The 20,666-nt window shown below is 44.7% G+C and overlaps 1 protein-coding gene across 1 annotated transcript; it reads right to left on the reverse strand.

Annotated features, from left to right (window-relative positions):
* Positions 1-8,309: 8,309 nt before the first annotated feature.
* LOC134395310 (transmembrane protease serine 12-like) lies at positions 8,310-18,482 on the reverse strand. The gene is made up of 5 exons (XM_063121463.1): positions 18,404-18,482; positions 16,533-16,728; positions 12,033-12,298; positions 10,227-10,369; positions 8,310-8,648 (listed from the first exon to the last, which is right to left on the reverse strand). The coding sequence occupies exons 1-5, from the start codon at positions 18,480-18,482 to the stop codon at positions 8,412-8,414; spliced, it is 921 nt and encodes a 306-aa protein (XP_062977533.1). The 3' UTR covers positions 8,310-8,411.
* Positions 18,483-20,666: the final 2,184 nt, after the last annotated feature.

The following is a 20,666-nucleotide window of genomic DNA, read 5'->3' on the forward strand; positions in this document are numbered from 1 at the left end:
CTCCATTTTTAACAGGAAACTGTAAAATCTCCATTGCACACCAAGCGAGATGTCACATACCAAGAATGTCTTCAAGGGTGTATCCTGTGTAACTATCTTATCTATCCAGAACAATAGCTTCATGTCCCCAGGCGGAATGTACTGTTACAAAGGGAATGTTTTGCAGAAGAGAAGGGGGCTCTGGTGTTACATTCTGATTGGTTAATGCTGCTACTGGGCCCTGCCCCTTGAAAGCTTTAATACTGTACCATATTCCCTATGTCTTTTGTCTGATTGCTCCCTTTGAAGAGACCAGGCCTTGATTACTAATCAATAAAGCGCTTTTGAACCCTCTGTCGCTGGAATGGTGGAGTCGTGCTTAAGGGCTGTTTGGATCTCGTCCTTGGATGAAAAGAACATTGATCTAACACCTTAGGGTGCATAACTACCAAGCCACCATGGCTAAGTATCAGCTTTTCCTTTGGGAAAAAATGGCATCCATTTCGGGATACCTCCCGGATGACCAAAGGGAACTCGCCAACGTCTTCTATACTGAAGCTATGAGGCTATCTCGCCAACAGATGGACACAGCGAGACACACCACTGACTGTGCCTCAAAAGCAATGGTAGCCTCCATTGCATTAAGAAGACATGCGTGGCTTAGGTCCGCAGGACTTTCCCAAGAAGCACGCACCCGGACAGAGGACCTCCCCTTTGGGGAGAAGGTCTTTTCCACTCCTCCACAGATGAGTCCATGGAGAGTATCCAAAAAGCAAAGAACACGGCTAAGAAAATGGGGATTGGTCAGCAACAACAACTGCAGCGACCATTCCGTCAAAGGCGTTGGCCGAGAACTCAGCAACAGTTCCAACCAAGACACCAACAGCCACAGCTGCAGGATCATGCCACTCTGTACCAACCCCAAGGTCAGTACAAGAGACAACAATATCCAGGACGCTTCAAGCAAAATAAGAGCAAGCCTGACCCAAATCAAAGACGCCGTCTTTGACTATCATGCACCAAACAGCCCAACACCTAAGTTTGGTGACATCCTTGCCCCATTTTTCCACAATTGGACCACTATTACATCTGACACATGGGTCCTTAACATCATATCTCGGGGTTACAAAATAGAGTTCTCCACCCCCCCTCCCCTCGGAACCGCAAGGTTCTCACCACCTACAGACGCTCTATTACAAGAGACTACGTCTCTGTTGGAGAAGGGTGCCATAGAGCGATTACCAACTCGCACTCTAGGAAGCGGCTTCTATTCCCACTACTTTAGGGTTCCGAAACAGGATGGGGGGCTGAGAGCTATTTTGGGCCTCAGGGAGCTAAACAAGTTCATCAACTATAGGGGTTATTGTTGTTCCTCTCTGGCACACATTCAGTATTGGCAGACCATACTGAGATGTGCTGAGGACAATGATAAGATAGGCCTTGCTAAGGAACATCTTGGCAGTGGCTAACCATGCCAAGAATGTGCTGACGCAAGACCCACAGAGAATACAATACAGTACTGAAGGCACCATGATCACGCGTTTCCTTAACCCTTATATGGTATATTCATGCTGAACACACACTAACAGCACCTTCTGTGCACGAGGTAATCACGCATTAACATGCTGTACGCAACAACCAATCATAACTTGTAAACAAGAAATGTAACCACTTAGTTCTTAATAAAAACCAGGACGGGGCCGCCTGTTTGGGATGCCTCATCTTCAGGCAGTTGGACTCCTTGCCAGTTATTTACCACAATCAACCCTAAAAAATTCCGGATGAACTCTTTAGCAAGCATCCTACCTTTCCTCTCCCAAGGGGATTGGTTCACATCTATCGACCTTAAGGATGCATATTTTCATGTTTCAATCTATCCCGACCATCGCCAATACCTCAGGTTCATAGTAGGGGAAGACGTTTTCCAATTCAAAGTGCTTCCTTTTGGACTTTCTATTGCCCCCTGAGTCTTCACAAAGTGTATGGCACCAGTTTGTGCCTTTCTGAGGATTCAAGGGGTAGAAATTTACCCCTACTTGGATGATTGGCTGATAGTGGCTAATACGGAGCAAGAAGCCGCCCGTAATACCCACCTCACCATCAAATTACTCAACGAATTAGGCCTTTGCATCAATAACGAAAAATCAAATTTTCATCCAACCCAAAAAATTAAATTCCTTGAGCAATTCTGGACTCAACCCGCTCCAGGGCTTTCCTCCCAGAGGATAGAGCTAATACGTTAATTAAACTTGCAATTAAGCTCTTCCGCTCTAAAATTACCTCTGCCTTCCAGGTGCAAAGGTTATTGGGTTTCATGGCAGCGACGGTCAACGTCGTCCCTTGGGCGCGTTTGCACATGAGACCTCTACAGTTGTGGCTTCTGCGGGAGTACGACAATACATTGGACGCTCACCGAGTGAAATTGTCGCTCCCTGCTAAAATAAAGGACACGCTCCTTTGGTGGACGGATTTGTCCAATATCACACAGGGCTTGGACTTCAAAACCCCACTACCATCGAAACATCCGATGACAGACGCATCCCTATTGGGCTGGGGAGCCTACTGCGGGGATTTAACCATCCAGGAGCGCTGGAGCTCCCTCGACAGGAAAAGACACATCAACATCTTGGAGTTGATGGCTATCCAAAAAGCTCTGTACACTTTTCAGCAGACCTTATCGGGTCACGTAATTCAGATCCATACAGACAATATGGCTGCTGTCTGGCATATAAACAAGCAAGGTGGGACGAGGTCTATGGACCTGATCTCCCTCACTCTGGACATTTGGCATTGGGCAATTGCCCACGACATGACTTTGTCTGCCATTCATATCGCAGGCCAGGACAATATCCTGGCAGACGACCTCAGCCGCACCTTCGTGGATACGCACGAGTGGCGGATGAAAGACACTGTTCTGGACATGATCTTTCAGGCATGGGGACAGCCTGTAATAGATTTATTCGTGTCACCAGAGAACGCCATCTGCAGCCAATACTGCACGTGGGCAGGCCACGAGGCAGCATCTCTAGGAGACGCCTTCGAGAGGACGTGGACAGGACAGCTTCTGTACCTGTTCCCCCCCATACCACTTCTCTCAAGGGTCATTGTGAAGCTGTGCAGCGACAACGCCAACGCCATCTTAGTAACGCCTTGGTGGCCAAGGCAGCCATGGTTCACTCCGCTACTCAAACTGTCCTCAGCGGAGTATATCAGACTGCCTCAATGCCACAACCTCATATCGAAGGGGAGGGGACTCATCTTCCATCCGGATGTCCAGTCCCTAAACCTAACGGCTTGGAGGATAAGGCAACGTTAGACAACCAACCGCTGCCTACTGACATATGGAACATTATCCTAGCAGCTAGGAAACCAGCTACTAGAAGGTCATACGCAAAAAAATGGACAGCATTTTCTGTCTTTGCCCTCAGTAGAAACGAGAACCCATTTTCAGCACCAATAGCAACAGTACTTTCCTTTCTCTTTTCTTTATTTAAAAAAGCACTTAATTTCTCGTCACTTAGAGTTTATTTAGCAACTATCTCTGCTTCACACCAGTGGATTCAGGGCTGCTCGGTCTTCTCACACCCTTTGACAAAACGGTTCATGAAGGGCATGAAAAACACCATCCCACCAGTTCGCTCTTTTGTCCCTCAATGGAGCCTCTTGGTGGTTCTCAAGGCACTATCTGCCAAGCCCTTTGAACCTTTAGCAAAGACGGACTTGCGTCTACTAACTTTTAAGGTGACATTCCTTGTTGCAGTCACATCTGCTAGACGTGCATCCGAACTAGCAGCACTTCGCGTAGATGCACCATACACGGTGTTTCACACTGACAACGTGGTCCTTAGACCGGACCCAGCTTTTCTGCTGAAAGTTGTGTCTTCCTTTCATCTTGGGCAGGACATTACGCTCCCAAGCTTCTTTCCTTCGCCGACGTCCCCTATTGAGTCTGCTCTACATACCCTGGACATAAGACGGGCCCTTGCCTTTTACCAGTCCAGAAATGCCACCCTCCCAAGATCCCAAAGACTCTTTGTTTGTTATGGGGGCAAGCAAAAGGGACTTCAGGCATCTCCGCAGAGGATATCTGCTTGGGTGGTTCAAACTATTAAGCTAGCCTATGAACTCGCTGGCCTCCCGTTGGAGGGTAAAGTGCGCTCTCATTCCACGAGAGGAGTGGCCACCTCTACAGCCTTTGAAAAGGGGATCGCTCTACCAGACCTCTGTAAAGCGGCTACCTGGTCGACTCCACTGACTTTTGCCAGCCACTACCGTCTGGATGTCAGATCGCGTAGAGACTGCGCCTTTGGGCGTGCCATCCTATCGGCAATTCTGTGAGATTCATCTATGACCTGACACCACCCACCTCCGGTAAGTCAGCTTGTTAATCGCCCATATGTGTGATGCACAGAGACCACGAAGAAGAAAGACAGGTTGTTTACCTGTAACTGTAGTTCTTCGAGTGGTCATCTGTGCAGTCACACAACCCTCCCACCGTCCCCACTGTGGTGTCATTAAAATATTTGATCACCTGGTGGTTCTCCTCAGTGAGACTGTTTAGGCGGTTTCAGGAACTGAGGAATTAGGCGGGAACCCCTGAGCATGCTCAGTGGACGGTGGGGGAGGGGTTCCCGCCTAAAAAGTTTTCAGCTAGTGAAGTTTCCGAAGCTGGCCCCACGCAGGTGCAGAGCCCATATGTGTGACTGCACAGATGACCACTCGAAGAACTACAGTTACAGGTAAGCAACCTGCCTTTGCCATTACATCCGAACCAAAGACCTAGCAATATATGTTTGGAGAACTCACACAAACCAGAATTTCCCATTAATTGCACCTTACAGATTCCGTGAAACTATAAATTATTAAGTGGGGCATGTGAGGACAAGGGGGGGCAGTGTATGAGCACAAGCTTCATAGTAAGATCTTATTTAGATTGAACTTCAGTTCTTCAAATGCTGGAATTACTTGTGCTTGGAAAATTAACTTATTTTACATATAGAGGGCCACGTTTTTCTTTCTGATGCAATTAACTGAAAGTGAAGGACAGAAGAAATATTAAACCTGAATTTAAAACATCTGTATTCAATTTAAAAATGTTTTAAATTGCTCTCACCCCGCTCTGCCCTCCTGGGTACTCGGTGTAGCACCAGCACAGACTCAAGGGCCGGGGAGGGGGGGTTGCCGTGGTCTATAGGAATACAATCTCCCTCTCTAGGCTTCCTGTTCAGTCGAGTGCTGGTCTGGAGTGTTTGTACTGTGTGTTGGGTACTCGAGACAGATTAGGGATTCTGCTGGTGTACCGTCCACCCCGCTGCCCAACAGTCTCCCTGCCTGAGCTGACGGAGGTTGTCTCGGACCTGGTGTTGAGGACCCCCAGGATGGTGGTTCTGGGGGATCTCAACTTCCATGCCTAGGCTGCTGTATCCGGAGCGGCTCAGGACTTCATGGCTGCCATGACAACCATGGGGCTGTCTCAACATGTCATCGGCCCAACACACGCAAAGGGGCACACACTTGATCTGGTTTTCTCAACTGGGCAGGAGGATGGTGATCTGGAAGTGGGGGAACTAACATCTACCCCCTTGTCATGGTCAGATCACTTCCTACTGAGGTTTAGACTCTCAGCGGCCTTTCCCCTCTGCAAGGGTGGGGGGCCTATTAAAATGGTCCGCCCCCGGAGGCTAATGGACTCTGATGGATTCCAGAGGGCTCTGGGGGATTTTCCTGCTGATATGGCCGGTGCTCCTGTCGAAGCCCAGGTCGCTCTGTGGAATGCAGAGATGACTCGGGCGGTTGACACGATCGCGCCCAAGCGTCCTCTCCCTCTGAGCAGAGCCCGGTCAGCTCCTCGGTATACACCTGAGCTGAGGGCAATGAAGCAAGAGGGGAGACGGCTAGAACGCAGGTGGAGGAAAACTCATGCTGGGTCTGATCGAACACGGGTTAGAGCTCACTATCGAGCCTACTCTGTGGCGGTGAGGGTGGCAAAGAGGCAGTTCTTTTCCACCAGCATTGCGTCTTCTCAGTGTCGTCCGGCGAAGCTTTTCCGAGTGGTTCATGGCCTGTTACACTCTGGGCCAGGGCGTGAGATAGTTGAACCCTCGGTAGCACGCTGTGGCAAGTTTGCACGGCACTTTGAAGATAAAGTCGCTCAGATTCGTCATGAATTGGACACCACACTTAATGCAGCACCACTAGTAGAGGCGTTCAGAGCGCCGTCTGGCTCAGTTTTATTGGATGAGTTTCAGTTATTGAGACCCGAGGATGTGGACAAGGTGCTTGGCCAAGTCCGGTCGACCACCTGTGTGCTTGCCCCTTGCCCCTCGTGGCTCATTACATCAAATAAGGAGGGGATCGCCGGCTGGGTCCAGGAGGTTGTAAATGCCTCCTTGAGAGAGGGAGTGGTGCCGGCCTCTTTAAAAGAGGCAGTAAGTAGACCACTCCTGAAGAAGCCTAACCTGGACCCAGAGGATGTTAACAACTACAGCCCGGTGGCTAATATCCCTTTCCTGGTCAAGGTGCTTGAGCGGGTGGTTGCAGGACAACTCCAGGCACTCTTGAATGAAACGGATTATCTAGATCCATTTCAATCGGGTTTCAGGCCTGGTTTTGGAACGGAAACTGCCTTGGTCGCCCTGTGGGATGACCTCTGTCGGGAGAGAGACAGGGGGAGTGCGACCCTGTTGGTTCTCCTAGACCTCTCAGCGGCCTTCGATACCATCGACCATGGTATCCTTCTGGATAGGTTGTCTGAGCTGGGAGTTGGAGGTACTGCGTTGCAGTGGTTCCGCTCCTACTTGGATGGCCGATTCCAGAAGGTGGTGCTGGGGGATTATTGCTCTGTGCCGTGGCTCCTAAGCCATGGGGTTCCGCAGGGCTCTATTTTATCCCCTATGCTGTTTAACATATACATGAAGCCGCTGGGGAAGGTTATCCGGAGATGTGGACTGAGGTGTCATCAATATGCGGATGATACCCAGCTCTACCTTTCCTTTTCATCAAACCCAGGTGAGGCAGTGACTGTTCTGAACCAGTGCCTGGGCACGGTAATGGACTGGATGAGGGCTAACAAACTGAGACTCAATCCAGACAAGACGGAGGTACTGTTAGCGGGTGGTTCATTTGTCCAGCGAGGTGATGTTTGCTCTGTCCTGGATGGGGTTGCACTCTCCCTAAAGGATCGGGTCCGTAGTTTGGGGGTGCTCTTCGATCCAGAACTGTCACTTGAGGCACAGGTGAACTTAGTGGCAAAGAGCACCTTTTATCAGCTTAGGCTGATATACCAACTGCGCCCTTATCTGGACAGAGATAGCCTAGCTACAGTTATCCATGCTCTGATAACCTCTCGTTTGGATTACTGCAATGTGTTATACGTGGGGCTGCCTTTGAAAATGGTCCGGAAGCTTCAGCTGGTACAAAACAGGGCAGCCCGTTTACTAACAGGGACTGGCTGGCGAGATCACATTACGCCAGTCCTTTTACAACTTCATTGGCTGCCAGTCCAGGTCCGGGCCCGATTCAAAGTGCTGGTATTGACATTTAAAGCCCTAAACGGTTTGGGGCCAGGTTGTTTGAAGGAACGCCTCCTCCCATATGTACCTACCCGGACCTTAAGATCATCTACAGGGGCCCTTCTTCGTGAGCCCCTGCCAAAGGAAGTGAGGCAGGTGGCTACTAGGAGGAGGGCTTTCTCTGCTGTGGCACCCCGGTTGTGGAATGAGCTCCCCAGAGACGTCCACCTGGCGCCTACACTGTACTCCTTTCGTCGCCAGCTGAAGACCTTTTTATTCACTCAGTATTTTAACATTTAATTTTAACTTAAATTTAAATTATACTGTTTTAACTCTGTATTTTAACCTTATATCAATTTTGCTGCGTGGTTTTATCCTGGTTGTGCTTTTTATATTGTATTTTGTATTTGTGTTTTTAACTTGTTGGTTGTTTTATGATGGTTTTAATTTTTGTGAACCGCCCAGAGAGCTTCGGCTATTGGGCGGTATAAAAATGTAATAAATAAATAAATAAATAAATGCTATAGATAATATGGAACATTTGGCAACTGTCATGTACACTTTATATCCTAGAGCATAGAATTATAATCAAATACATTTTAAACCCTATTTTGGGCAGAGAAATAAATAATATAAAGCATACTGGTTGTAAAAATATATATTTTCAATGCATTTTTTAAACCATGCACTATTTCTTCTTTTAGCCCATTTTGAAGAGTACAATAGTCATTCAGAGCACATATATTAACAATGCATTTGGGTTTAAATGTTTAAGTGATAGATGTAATATATTTGTGAAACTCTTGGTGGGGATAAAATAATACAATAGAAATCTTATTGATCATTAAAAATACTAGTTTGCAAGAGAAAGCAGTAAGTTTTAAAAGTAATTCTAGTACAATGGAAAGATTATTTGCCTCTTCATAGAACAAGATGGATAGTTACCCACACTACAGTCAAAAAGATCAAAACAGATTGAATGCTCGCAGTGGTGGTTTTGCTAAGTTTTGACTCTACCCAGCTTCTGTATTTAGATATATTTACATAGATTCCTGGAAGTTTGGGCCGACCACAGCCATAGCCATAGCTTGTGATTCCTATGAGATAATACTTGGCATTATTTTGGAAACCGCACATCAGAGGACCGCCACTGTCTCCCTGAAAAATAAAAAAAGACAATCTGAGTGTTTCTGGGGATATTCCAAAGATTTAGGATGCAGACGTGTTAGCTGCATTCACCTACAATAGTAAGTCAGGCCCTCATCTTCACGATGTTGATAATGCGGTGCAGCTGCATTGACGCTCCTTCCGACCATCTACATCGGAGGGAGCGCAGTTATGGGCTTTCCTGCTGCCACTACACCCATCCACCAGAGCACTCACGCTGCCGGTCTGGGGGCACATGGGAGCATTCGCACCCATCTTCTAAGGGTATAGGGTTTGTTTTTGTTAAAAAAAATGGGACTGACCTTTTTGTGTGTTTTTTAAGCTGTAAATGCGAAGGATCACATTTACAGCTAACGGGGGGACAAGGGGGAGGAACGGGGTGCTCCTTCCCTGGCAGGATTTCCAACCCCCTATTTTATTTTTCTTAACAAGGCTCCGCAGAGGCGCAGAACCTGGCTCCAAGCTAAAAAAAGTTGGGGTAAGTACTTGACTTTTTTAGTGTGGAGCTTTGGGGCTTTGCCCCTGGATCGCTTCGGAGTGGCGGCTGCATCATGTAGATCACCTGCTGTGACTCTGAAGCAATCCAGGGGCAAAGCACCCGTGTAGATGAACTCCAGGTTTCCGGAGAATCCTGGCTTACTATGAACAAGCTGCATACTGGTGCATGCAGCCCTTTCCCAATTGGCTCCTCCCACAAGCAAGTGCAAGTAAACTAACCAGGAATGGAAAGCTTACCATATTGGGCTGGAGTTCATGGACAGTTAGACCTCTTACAAGGCAAGATCACAAACCAGCATTTGTTCTTGGCTTGTCAACAACCAAGAGCCCCACTTCGGTTGATATGAAAAGCTTTCCATTCCTCTCTGCTTTAACAGCATGTGCTAGCCAGAGGAGTAACACAGATATGAACAGGCCCTGTGCACTAGCACACTTCCTTCACAATCAGCCAAGATTCCTCAAAAACTTTGCTTACAGTTATAGCCATTGACATCTACTAAATATGAGTTATACCTGTCATGATAAATTAAAGCAAATTCAGATGAATCTGGAAGACCAGAATTGGATAAACTTGCTTTGGTTGCACTACACTATCTACAGGTAGGCCACTTACAAAATGTGTTCATAGACAGTCTGGGAATTTCAGAAACAGGCTCAGCAGGTTTATCCTGAAAATCAGACTATAGATCCAAGAAATCAGGGTGATCTATCTAACATTAGTTACCATAAAAAGCATTAAATATACCACTACTGAGTAGATCTACCTATTTAAGTTCTTGACTGGTGGAGTGGGGACATAACTGCTTTTACTGATGAGGTTCATTGAGGGGGGAAATGGTGGGGATACTGGCTTGGATCCAGGCAAGATAGTCATGTTTTATCTCCAGTGAAATCAATTGGACAAATTATGTCTAATTTAGTCTGAATCTAATCCTTTTAAAATGATAGCTTTTCTGTCTCAACTGGAATTATACTATATACAATATTTTTACTGGATAACACTATTTGACCTAGTAAACACAACAGCAGCTTTTGGCAATTTCTTTTGAAATAGAATTCTCTCCAATTTACCTGGCAGCTATCAACACGTCCAGTTTCCGAGCCAGCACAAAGATTATTGCTTGATACGGACCCCCCATACCAGTCATATCTATTACAGATGTCTAGTGGAATAATTCTTATTTTAGCTTCTTGTAATTGTAAAGTCCCAGTACCTGTAAAGAAAACATAAGAAGGTGCTGGAAGTATGTATCTACTTAACATTCTGTAGCAAGATGAGCAAGATGAAAATATGTTGGATATTGGCAGCTCTTGGTCCAATACAACTCTCTTAAGCCTAAGGGCCTTGCTAGACCAGGCCTTAGCGCGCCTTCCGACCCGGTTTCCCTGCTGTGCGTCCACATGACGCACAGGGGAATCCGGCGAGTAGCCGCGAGTAGCCGCGAAAAGCCGCGGACCTGCCTGGCACAGCGCTCATACGAGCGCTGTGCCCATCGGCCCGGTGGGGGGGAGAGGGGAGGGGAAAGGATGGCAGGGTGGGTGGCAAGGGGGCAGAGCTGGTGCGATCGCGCCGCGCGCCGCCCGAGCAAGCAGGCGAGCGGCGCTTGCCTGGGCAATGCCGCCCCATGCCAGGCATTGCCCGGGCAAGCGCCGCTCGCCTGCTTGCTCGGGCGGCGCGCGGCGCGATCGCACCTGCCCTGCCCCCTTGCCACCCACCCTGCCATCCTTCCTCCCCCCCCATTTTTAAAAAAAACCCACTTACCTTCTCGGAGTCTTCGGGCCGCACCCGGCCCCTTTAACAACAACAACAACAAAAATGGCGGACGCTGCAGGGACTCGACGTCCCTGCGCGTCGTGCGTGTGGAAGCCTGGGGGAGGCGCACTAATGTTAGTCTAGTCAGGTCTAGCAAAGCCCTGTGAGAGCTTAAGAAGCACTACAGGCTCCTTTAGACGGCGACTATGTGATTTGTAATTGTAAAACACCCCCTCTGGGCCATGCTCCATAAAGTTCAATGAAACATCGCCATCTAATGGCTGTATTATGGCACAATGCCAACTACACAGTGGGGTTATCCCACAATAATTTTAAATAGTGCATTAGCTCTAATCTTTCTTAAAGTAAGATTACCAGGGGAAAGCGTAGGAGGCATCTTGAAGGTTGGTGGTATCATGTAAAGGTTCTGCAAACTTCCATGAGTAGCCAATCATGAGTGTGCAATAAATCTCTCATGTAGAGCTCAGATGTTGACCACCACAAGCAGAACACAGATGCAACAATACCCTCCTGCCCATGTTCCCCAACAACTGGGGAACAACACACTTGTTATATTCTCTTCCTCAGCCTCACAGAGGAGGCTTGCAAGATTGGGTTTCCCTGTCTGAGGGCAGACCATTTCCTTCACGTTCAGAGGGGGAAAATGAAAAATTCCACTGCCTCTGGCACACACTCCCAAAAGGGATACAATTACAGCCTTAATTTGTTTTCTTGGATTAAAACAGCAAATGCTCATTGTTAGTTAATAACAAACCCAGCAAAAAGATTGAATTTAATACCACTATGGCAGATAGATGGGGGCTTGACTGAAAATTTGCTCCCATTGATTGCTCCCAAGATTTGGCTTTAATTTTTTTAAAAGTTTAATGCCTGGAAAAAGTAAGGCGCAAGAGCCATTTCACACATATTGTTTAGGTCTATACTAAAAATAAAGAACAAATGCAACAAATACGTATATGTAAGGGAACTGTGCCCGACAGGCATTCACTGACAAACCAGTTTCTCTGTGTATTATGTGTGAAAGAGCTCCAAATATACTTACTGAAAAGCGCTGAGGTCAGTAAACTATCACTCTAAGTTTAAAGGAAAATTAAAAGATTTACCATCCTCTCTTTGCATTCCCCATCCAGCAATGTAACATTCAGTATCTTTAGTCAGACGTAGAGATTTGTCAGGTAAGCAGATAGGCTGAATATAGTCATTGTATATGATAGGTTTGCTTAGCTTAAATAACGCAACATCATTTTCATAGGTCTCTCTGTTGTACCAAGTATGGACCGTGATAGCCCTAACACGGCGCTTTATAGCATAGGTACTGTGTTTATAAAGATGATGCAAACCAAACACAGCCCTCCAAATCTCTGGGGACCTAGGACAGAATAAAATCCTTTAAAGAGTCAATGATTATGATACAATTGCAACTTTAGAAAGATGAGGTCTTGCTTCACAATCTATGCAAAGCCAAAACGGTTGGAGCTAGACTCAGATTAAACAGGGAGAGAATGGCAGATTGTTGCAGACAATAAAAACAACATATGTTTTTAGATCTGTACTGGTACTGTGTTCTCATTCCATTTTAAAGTAATTTTTATGATGTCTAGAGAACCTGTTCTATACATGGCTTATTAGTACAAATAATAAACACCCAGCAAGATATTTATGTCCAGGTAGATATATACAGAAAACACTTGTCAAAGCAAGTTCAAAAGATGTGCAACAATAATTAAATTTCAACGCAATAATTCTCCTCCAACAACTAATTTAGAATCTCATTGTGGCACCCCCTTAAGTAAACATAGCAACATAATATGTTTTCTTATCTGTGTCACTTAGTGAAAAATTGATTTGATGATGGGAATTATCCCACATGGACATTCTATTCTGAATAAGAGAAAACAGTTCTTTTCTGAAATTGAAATATGAACACCAAGACAGATTGTCCATTGAAGAAGCATCACAAATACAAAGAACTCCATAAACAATTCTACACATTCAGCAGGGGACTTGGGTTTGTTTCTTGAGCAGCAGCTGCCACATGTTGCATGGGAGATACATAACTAGTTTGTGATTCAGCATGGGGGCCTGCTGTTCAAAGGAAAGAATCCCACTGAGCATGCAACATAGTTTCTCACAAACCATGCAAGCTATACATTGAATGAGGAATAATTAATAATAATAATAATAATAATAATAATAATAATATGAATTTTCCACCAGCCCTCCTAAAAACCTTCTATAAATCCCCCTTTCCCCTCCCCATTATTTTTGCTTTTGTGTTGTGTCTTTTTAGGTGGTAAGCCTTGTTTAATTGATTATATGTAAGCCGCTCTGGAAGCCTTTTTGGGTGAGGAGAGGCATAAAAATACTTCAAGTAAATAAATAAAATGGGTTAAATAAACTTCCATGCCATGATGAGACTCTTTTAAAACATTAAGGTGTGATCAAAATAGAAAGGTTGCTTACTAGTTAATGTAGTTCTTCACAGGGTCTTCTATGCAGTCACCCATATGGGTTCTGTGCCTGCATAAAGTTTTGTTTGGGAAATGTCTAAAGTGAGGCTAGAGTTCTGGCAGGAGCTCTGCCCCACCCTCCACATGCATGATCAAGGGGGCATGGCTCCTACCTTCCCACTCAGTTCTTTCTGCCACAGCTGTATATAACGAAGCAAAGTGAGGGGGGGAAAGAGGCAATACACCATCTGCAGCATAGAAGAGTGGGTTGCAGGGTGGATAAAAATGATTTTTTTAAAAAAAAATAAAAAAAATCAGATTTTTTTTAAAATTTAAATCGGATTTTTTAAAATAAAATAATTTTTGAGGAAAAACCTATCTAAAGATAGTTTTCTATTTAAGATACATTATAACCCAAAGGTTATTCATCATGAAATTAGGATTAGTTTTTAATTATGTAGCATGAGGCTGTATATTCATGCAATGTTTAAATTTTTTGGTAAATGAATTCCAGTAATCCATTTACAATGTCATGCTCTTCCAGAGGTTTCTGTAAGATTTTTGGGCATTTTTTTCTATCTAGAAGATATTATCGCAGATGCTTGGTTTTACAGTTCTCAAAACTGTGAATTTGTGTCTGCAGAGATCACAATCCCATTGTGCCTTTGCAAATCTATGTACACAGAATCAAACCCTTACCTATTAAGTGCTAAGTTTCAAAAAATTCAATGACTAGAGTGCACTTTTTTGGGGGAGGGAAATCACATGATTAAATCGAGTGTTTCTGAGTAGTGATTTAAATTGTGATTTAAATCAAATTGATTTAAATCAAATCCACCCTGGTGGGTTGTGTGATTACACAGATGACCACTCAAAGGACGATAGTTGCAGGTAACCAAATTCTTTCCTTCATGATTTCTGTACAGACCCGCATATGGGCAGAGTAACAAGCTTGTGTACTGGAGGCAGGGCAGGTGCTTAAGAACCAGACTACCACTGTCCCAAAAGAGGCATCTATGTCAGCGAACCCCAACAGTTCGCTGACATAGCCAGTAGTGGGAGATGAAGGTCAAGGCCTGTGTTGCTTAACGCCTGCTGGTTTCTGTCCCTCTCTAGCTTCCTGTTCTTTCTTAACTTTCTGCTATTTTGTGTCAGTCATTCCAGCGCATGATACCTCATTAAGTAATGCATGGGAGGATAGCCGATATCCTCAGCACTGTAGTACTCTACAAGCAAATATTGTGTCTGGAGCTCTCTAGGTACCAAGGCTGTTGTTTAGTACCAATAAGCTACCTAGTACTGAAGCTGGAGCTTGGTACCTAGGCTCCCAGTGCTGACAATCATTCCAAGTACCAAAGATTGGTACTGAGGCAGAAGCTTGATACCAAGCCTTACTTGAAGACCCACAGTTAGTAGTGTTGCAAAAACTGATCGTCTGTAAACATGGCAAAGAGGTTGCTCCTCATGGTCCAATAGTCTATAAACCAAAGCAGTGACTGCTAGTCCTTCAGGTCAACAAGCCATGGTCAAGACTAAAGTGGCAACTGAGGCAAGCGGAGCCAAATTCCACACCTGAAGATTCAAAATTGCACCTGAGGAAGCTATATATGAGCCCATAGGTCAGATGTCTGACACTATGGAGCCATACCCTCATAAGCTATTATAAAGGCAGAGGGATTGTACTCAGCTGATGGAAGCATTAACTCTATGGTAGCGTCCTGAAAGATTAATGGCCATATGTAGAGGCACATAGCTAGAAGCCAGATCTGCAATGCTTTGCTGAGAAGGCTAAAATAGTGTGGGCAGACTCCTAAGGAAATGAAAGCTGATGAAAACCGAGGTAAGAAAATCTTCTTTTTTTAACTGTAGATAACACAGCAGAGTTCCATAGGGTGCTACTACTGTGGTGGTTGAAAGAATAGAGTTAGAAGGGAGGAGCCATGCCAAGCATGCATGTGTAAGGTGAAAGTGGCCTTCTGCCAAAACTCTAGCCTAGTTTTAGAAGTTTCCTTTTCTGTGCAGACCACTCAAAGTACTAGAGAAGCCTTGTCCAACCTGGTGCCCACAAGTTGTTTTGAAACACAACTCCCATCAGCCACAGCCTGCATGGCCAATGGACAGGGATACTGAGAGTTGTTGGAGGGCACCTAATTGGAGAAGCCTGAATGAGAGGATCTTACGTTAACCTTGATATTTATTATGGTTAACATTTATTTCATAATAAATCAGCTAGCGTTTAAGGTACATTAGACTCTTTGTAGTTTAAGCCATTTTAGCTTCCTGCTCACCCCCATCCCCACAACAGAAATGGCATACCTGTATTTGAAAGCAGATATGATGTGTGCCTTATATGTAGCTTGACTCAAGTCAGATGGTTTTCTTTCCAGAATCATAGTAAGCCCTTACTTCAAACAAGACACTATCTTCTCTAATATAAGGACCCTGAGTGATACCCTGAATGAACTTTGAACTTCATTGTGGATTACAGAAACACCTTTTTATATGTAATACTCCAAAAATGCAGATCTCCTGGTTCACATATAGCTTAATCCTGAATAGTTTCTCAGAATTAGTTCTCACAAGCATAGACTTATGAAAAACCCACCAAAGAAATGAATACAGAACATGGAGATAAGGATGGGATACATCTGAGTAGGCAGAGGAATATCAGCACCATCTTGCTTTCTCTTGGTTCCTAGTTCCTCTAGTTTTCCCTCTCACACCCCAGTCTCTCCATCTCTAGCCCTTAGTCCTGTCTCTGCCTGATCTGTTCTTTTTCTTGGACTATCTAGAGCATGATTACGATCATACAAATAAATGTGGATAGAAGGAGAGGCTTTTGAGGTCATAAACGCTGTGTATTCAGACTGCACACTTGCATAGCCTTTCTGTGGTTCTTCTTACGGCAGTTCTTAAGAGTCTATTGTCATTTGAGGGGCTTTCTTGCAGATATTCCAAATACAGCCTACATAATCACACACCTCTTTCCACCTGGCCTGGCAAAGCAGTTCAAGGAGAGTTGTTGGATTCAGAAGCAAATTTACAAAACTGGAATATATACATTTCCAAAATCAGCCAATGCATTTTTGATCCATGTACTTTTCTCACACCATGCAAGTGACAGAAAAAGATCTAGATTTGAAGGATACATACAACTTTTTCCTAGTGCAGTGTGCAGCTGACAGCACTGAGTCGTTAGTAATTAAACTTCCAGCACAGATATGGAGAAATCCTAGACCAAGGCGATAAACTTGAAGACTGACTTGCCATGGCCATGCCCCAAGCTGAGCTTCGTGTCCACCTATAATCCGAGATCCTGTTGCATCCACAGTTGGCCTTGTTCCACATTCTATAAATGAGTAGAGTTATACTAATGAGATGCAATGTTTTTAAGCCTGTAAGTGTAATTCTTCTAAAACACACCTGACATTTTGCAACAATACTTTTAAAAAGGGGTTTTTTTGTCGTGCAAGGAAGGCCAGAAGGGGCGGAAGGGGCGCGGGAGGCAAACAACATCATGTGAGTGTCTAGTAACAAGCGTGCAATAAAACGCTCGTTGGCTAGTACTACTCCCTTAAGTATTAAAAAAAATTAAAGACACACCATATATTCCACACAAAAGAAGGCCTGAAGTAGAAAAAGCATGAATTTCTTTCATTGCGGGAAACTTTATTTTTGAACGCTGCCTAATTATTTCTTTGCTACTAACTTTGGGGTTCTAGTCTATAAATTACAACTCTATGGTATCAATGGGATATCTGACTGGCTCAAGAAATACAGGAAGCTGCAATAAACATTCAATAAATACAGTTTCAATAAACATCCACAAGTATGATCTATAATTTCAGCTTAATTTTTCTTCCTTAAAACAGGCCCCTTGCAGTCCCATAATAATAATAATAATAATAATAATAATAATAATAATAATTTTATTTGCATTTTTATACCATCCAATAGCCGAAGCTCCCTGGGCAGTTCATAAAAACAAACTGTTCAAAGTACAAAACAAGCAATATAAAAACATGATATAAAATACACATTAAAAACATACCATACATGATTAAAACATCCTGAAAACATTGAAATCAATGAAATCTCCTCCAGCCCCTCTTTGCCATTGATTTCTGGATTGTAGCTCAGCACCATTTGTGAGAACCTTGCAAAGCTTCCCATATCCCACAAGACCTATGAATTCCTGGCAGCACTTTTACAAGCCACCACCCTTGCACAAGTCACAGTGTGATTAGCTCCAATTGCAACAATGCCTTCAAGACGGCTGTAAGTCTGAACTGTAGCAGTACTGTCCATATATGACAATATGTGAGCTTACGCACAAATACATGCACACATTCTATATACTTCTCATATAAACCCACGTATCGTCATATATGGACTATGTATGTGCATATGAGGAAAATAAACCCACGTATTTTGACATTACAGCCACAGTTCGACAGACAGACGCCTTCAAGGATGTATCTGTGCCTGTGGGTGGTGCTGTATGTGTCCGCGTGAAGCAACCTCACTGACAGGCAGGCTTGAGTCCCGGGACCTTTCCTTTGAGACCTTAAACCCACCACGTGCTGTGGTTGACCAGGAGGAAGTGTCGCCTCCTGTCTAAAACGGATTATCACAGGATATCCACGTGCCTCGATCTCTGGGGGAAAGCCCGATGTTCCCTAATTTGGGAGCAGAATCCCGTAATCTCAGTGGGGCGGGCTTCCAAGGAAGTCCTCTACTCCTCCTGCGTTTACACCGGACGCCCCATATGGCTCGTTCTTGGAACGGGAACGCGCCTTACGCACTTGCACGCCCACGTCATCCGCTTCTACTAGAGGATGCTGGGATTAGTAGTTTTGGCGAGGGTTCCCGCCCGGTGTGATCTGCAGAATACTTCATTCTTCGACGTGATGTTTAATGAGCGGGAGAACCTGTCCGAGCCATGCTCCTTCGGCGCTTTTCCGCCAGTGCGGAGCGCCCAGCATACCGCAGAAGGATTGGGAGGGCGGGGGAGCCATGCTCACCGTCATTAGAGGCCAGGACTCCACCCAGCAGCACAAGCAGCGCCAAAGAAGTAGTTGCGAGGCGAAAAGGTCGCCCCATCGTCCATCGAGGAAACAAAATGGCGGGCGAAGTGGGGTGGAGCATCACGTGACCGCGGGAGAAAGAAAGGACGGCTATGCGGGCGCGTGCAAAGATTCCAAGTTGAATGCACACGGCCGCCTCCGCTTTTCCATCACTCCCCCGGGTGACTCATTACCCGCCCTATATCCCTTGGACAATGGTTGGGGTTGTCTATAACGGAGACGAATAAGGGCATGGAACGAGAAGGGGAGAACGAGAACCCTGTAAGGCAAGGGAGTTGAACAGGGCCTCCTCCATCTATTGGACGCTCTAGGGGGTTGAGATAGCACAAAGCGATGATTTTTTAGTTCCTCCTACATTTACTTCTTGTCAAATGGGAAAGCACATATTGTCCTTGAACGGTATTTTGCTTCTAACCTAGCTTCTGTATTGTTTTGCGTTGGCAGTGATTTGATCTGCATGGTTTAGCAGCTGATTATGTTCAGTTCCTTAGTTGAGTACTGTATAAACCGAGTATCTTGCAGGGCTTGAATCTTGTAACCAGTAGTGTGTACTTACTTGTTTTCTGTGTATGTGACTGTCTGAGGAAAAATCCCAGCTTCAGAACTGAAGATTTCAGGAGAGCAGTATCATTTTAAATAAACCAGGATAAGACACTGTTTAACTCAACTCCCACTTTTATTGGTTGGACAATGTGTGGCCTTCCAGATGTTTTGGCCTACAACTCCCATGATCTTTCACCATTGGCTGATGGGAGTTGTAGCTCTCCAGATGTTTTAGCCTTCAAGCTGCTCACCTATTTTAAAGTTTTGCCATTTTCAATGGTAAAATTAGGAGAGGGGAAAATCAATTTTAAGACCCAGAATTGAGCAGAGTTGCACTGGTCTGGACAGCTGCTGTGACTGTCCTTTTCTTTTCCCAAAACAGCTTTGGGACCATACCCCAATTTAGCATCTCCAGAGGTGTTTGGAGGAAAGGAGGGTAGCTGAAGTTGTGCTTTTCTACTCAGTGCCAGGCCCAGCTTTAAACTGGATGGGAAACAGTCTAGCCCCATTTTCTCTCCCAGTGTTAAGGTCAGACCCAACACTGAACTGAAAAGGATCAGGAGACTGCTGTGATCATTCTCTCAATTCCAAAGTAGAGTCTTCCTGTTATACTACATTAGGGGTCTGAAGGCATTTGAGGGGGAAGAGGGTGGTTGCAGCACCTGCCCAGCCGGGCACTTCTCCACTCACTGCTAGGCCCAATATTAATATTAGGCACATCAGCACAACCATGTCCACTCCTGCTCTCTGATAAACCTGAATCCCTCAAAACAGTTGGAGTGCGACCCCTGCCCCCAGTATAGGTATTGTTGCTTCAAGAGTCTTTGCTGGGTTTTATCCTGTCAGGTATGGGTTGCTGTTATTTTTTTAATTGTTAACAAACCTTTACATCTGCTTAGAAGGAAATTATGTTGTGTTCATTGTGCTGAAGAAGAACAGCACAGTAGCAATTACTAAGACTGAGGTTTGCAATACTCAAAGCCCCAATTCCTCGAATGCCAAGGAACAATTTCTGGATCAAACTCAATGAATTTTGTTTAAACGACCAATGCCAGAAATATTAACAGTGCAATCCTAGGCTACTCAGAAGTACATCTTACTGAATTTAATAGTGCTTACTCTCAGGTAAGAAGGTATAGAATTGCAGCCTAACTCTTATTTATACGTTCTTACTAGTGGGTTTAAAAAAAAAACAACTTAAGATGTAATCAAATCAACTTAAGACATTACTCTGGAATTTCAAGCATACTTGCATTGTAATGGAATATGTTTTATTTTTGTAAAATCTGTCATGTACATTTCTAGATTATAAAGGTATAAATATTTGGGAGAAGATTGTTTGAGTTCTGTAAATTATAAATTCCCTATTTAAACAAAAAGTATTTCTGTGCTAAATGAGTTTTCTGTCATTTAATTAAATTATGTAATTTATAGCCCGTAAATATGTAACTGAACAATACCTTTAGTGTTTATAATTTGTTGTTCATAAGTAGAGCTCCATCACACCTAGTTCCCCCCCCCCCCCCGGTTTGCCTCCACTTTTTTACCTGTGTTTCATAAGCGTGGCAAGCGCTCCTCCCGTTCACGATTGTCGCTATACTGGTGAACTCTCTTTTCACTTGTTTGCTGTCCTGCTGCTATTGCGCTCACCCCTTCG

The sequence above is a fragment of the Elgaria multicarinata genome, chromosome 3, assembly GCF_023053635.1.
Source record: "Elgaria multicarinata webbii isolate HBS135686 ecotype San Diego chromosome 3, rElgMul1.1.pri, whole genome shotgun sequence".
Lineage (NCBI taxonomy): Eukaryota > Metazoa > Chordata > Lepidosauria > Squamata > Anguidae > Elgaria > Elgaria multicarinata.

What these genes read in the sequence shown, in the direction of transcription:
- LOC134395310 (XM_063121463.1), bottom strand. Translation starts at nt 18,482, where the DNA reads ATGGGGCGACCTTTTCGCCTCGCAACTACTTCTTTGGCGCTGCTTGTG. An exon ending in CACTGCACTAGGAAAAAGTT is followed by an intron (nt 12,299 to 16,532) that starts GTATGTATCCTT and finishes ATTCTGTCCTAG; the next exon opens with GTCCCCAGAGATTTGGAGGG. An exon ending in GACGTGTTGATAGCTGCCAG is followed by an intron (nt 8,649 to 10,226) that starts GTAAATTGGAGA and finishes TTTATTTTTCAG; the next exon opens with GGAGACAGTGGCGGTCCTCT.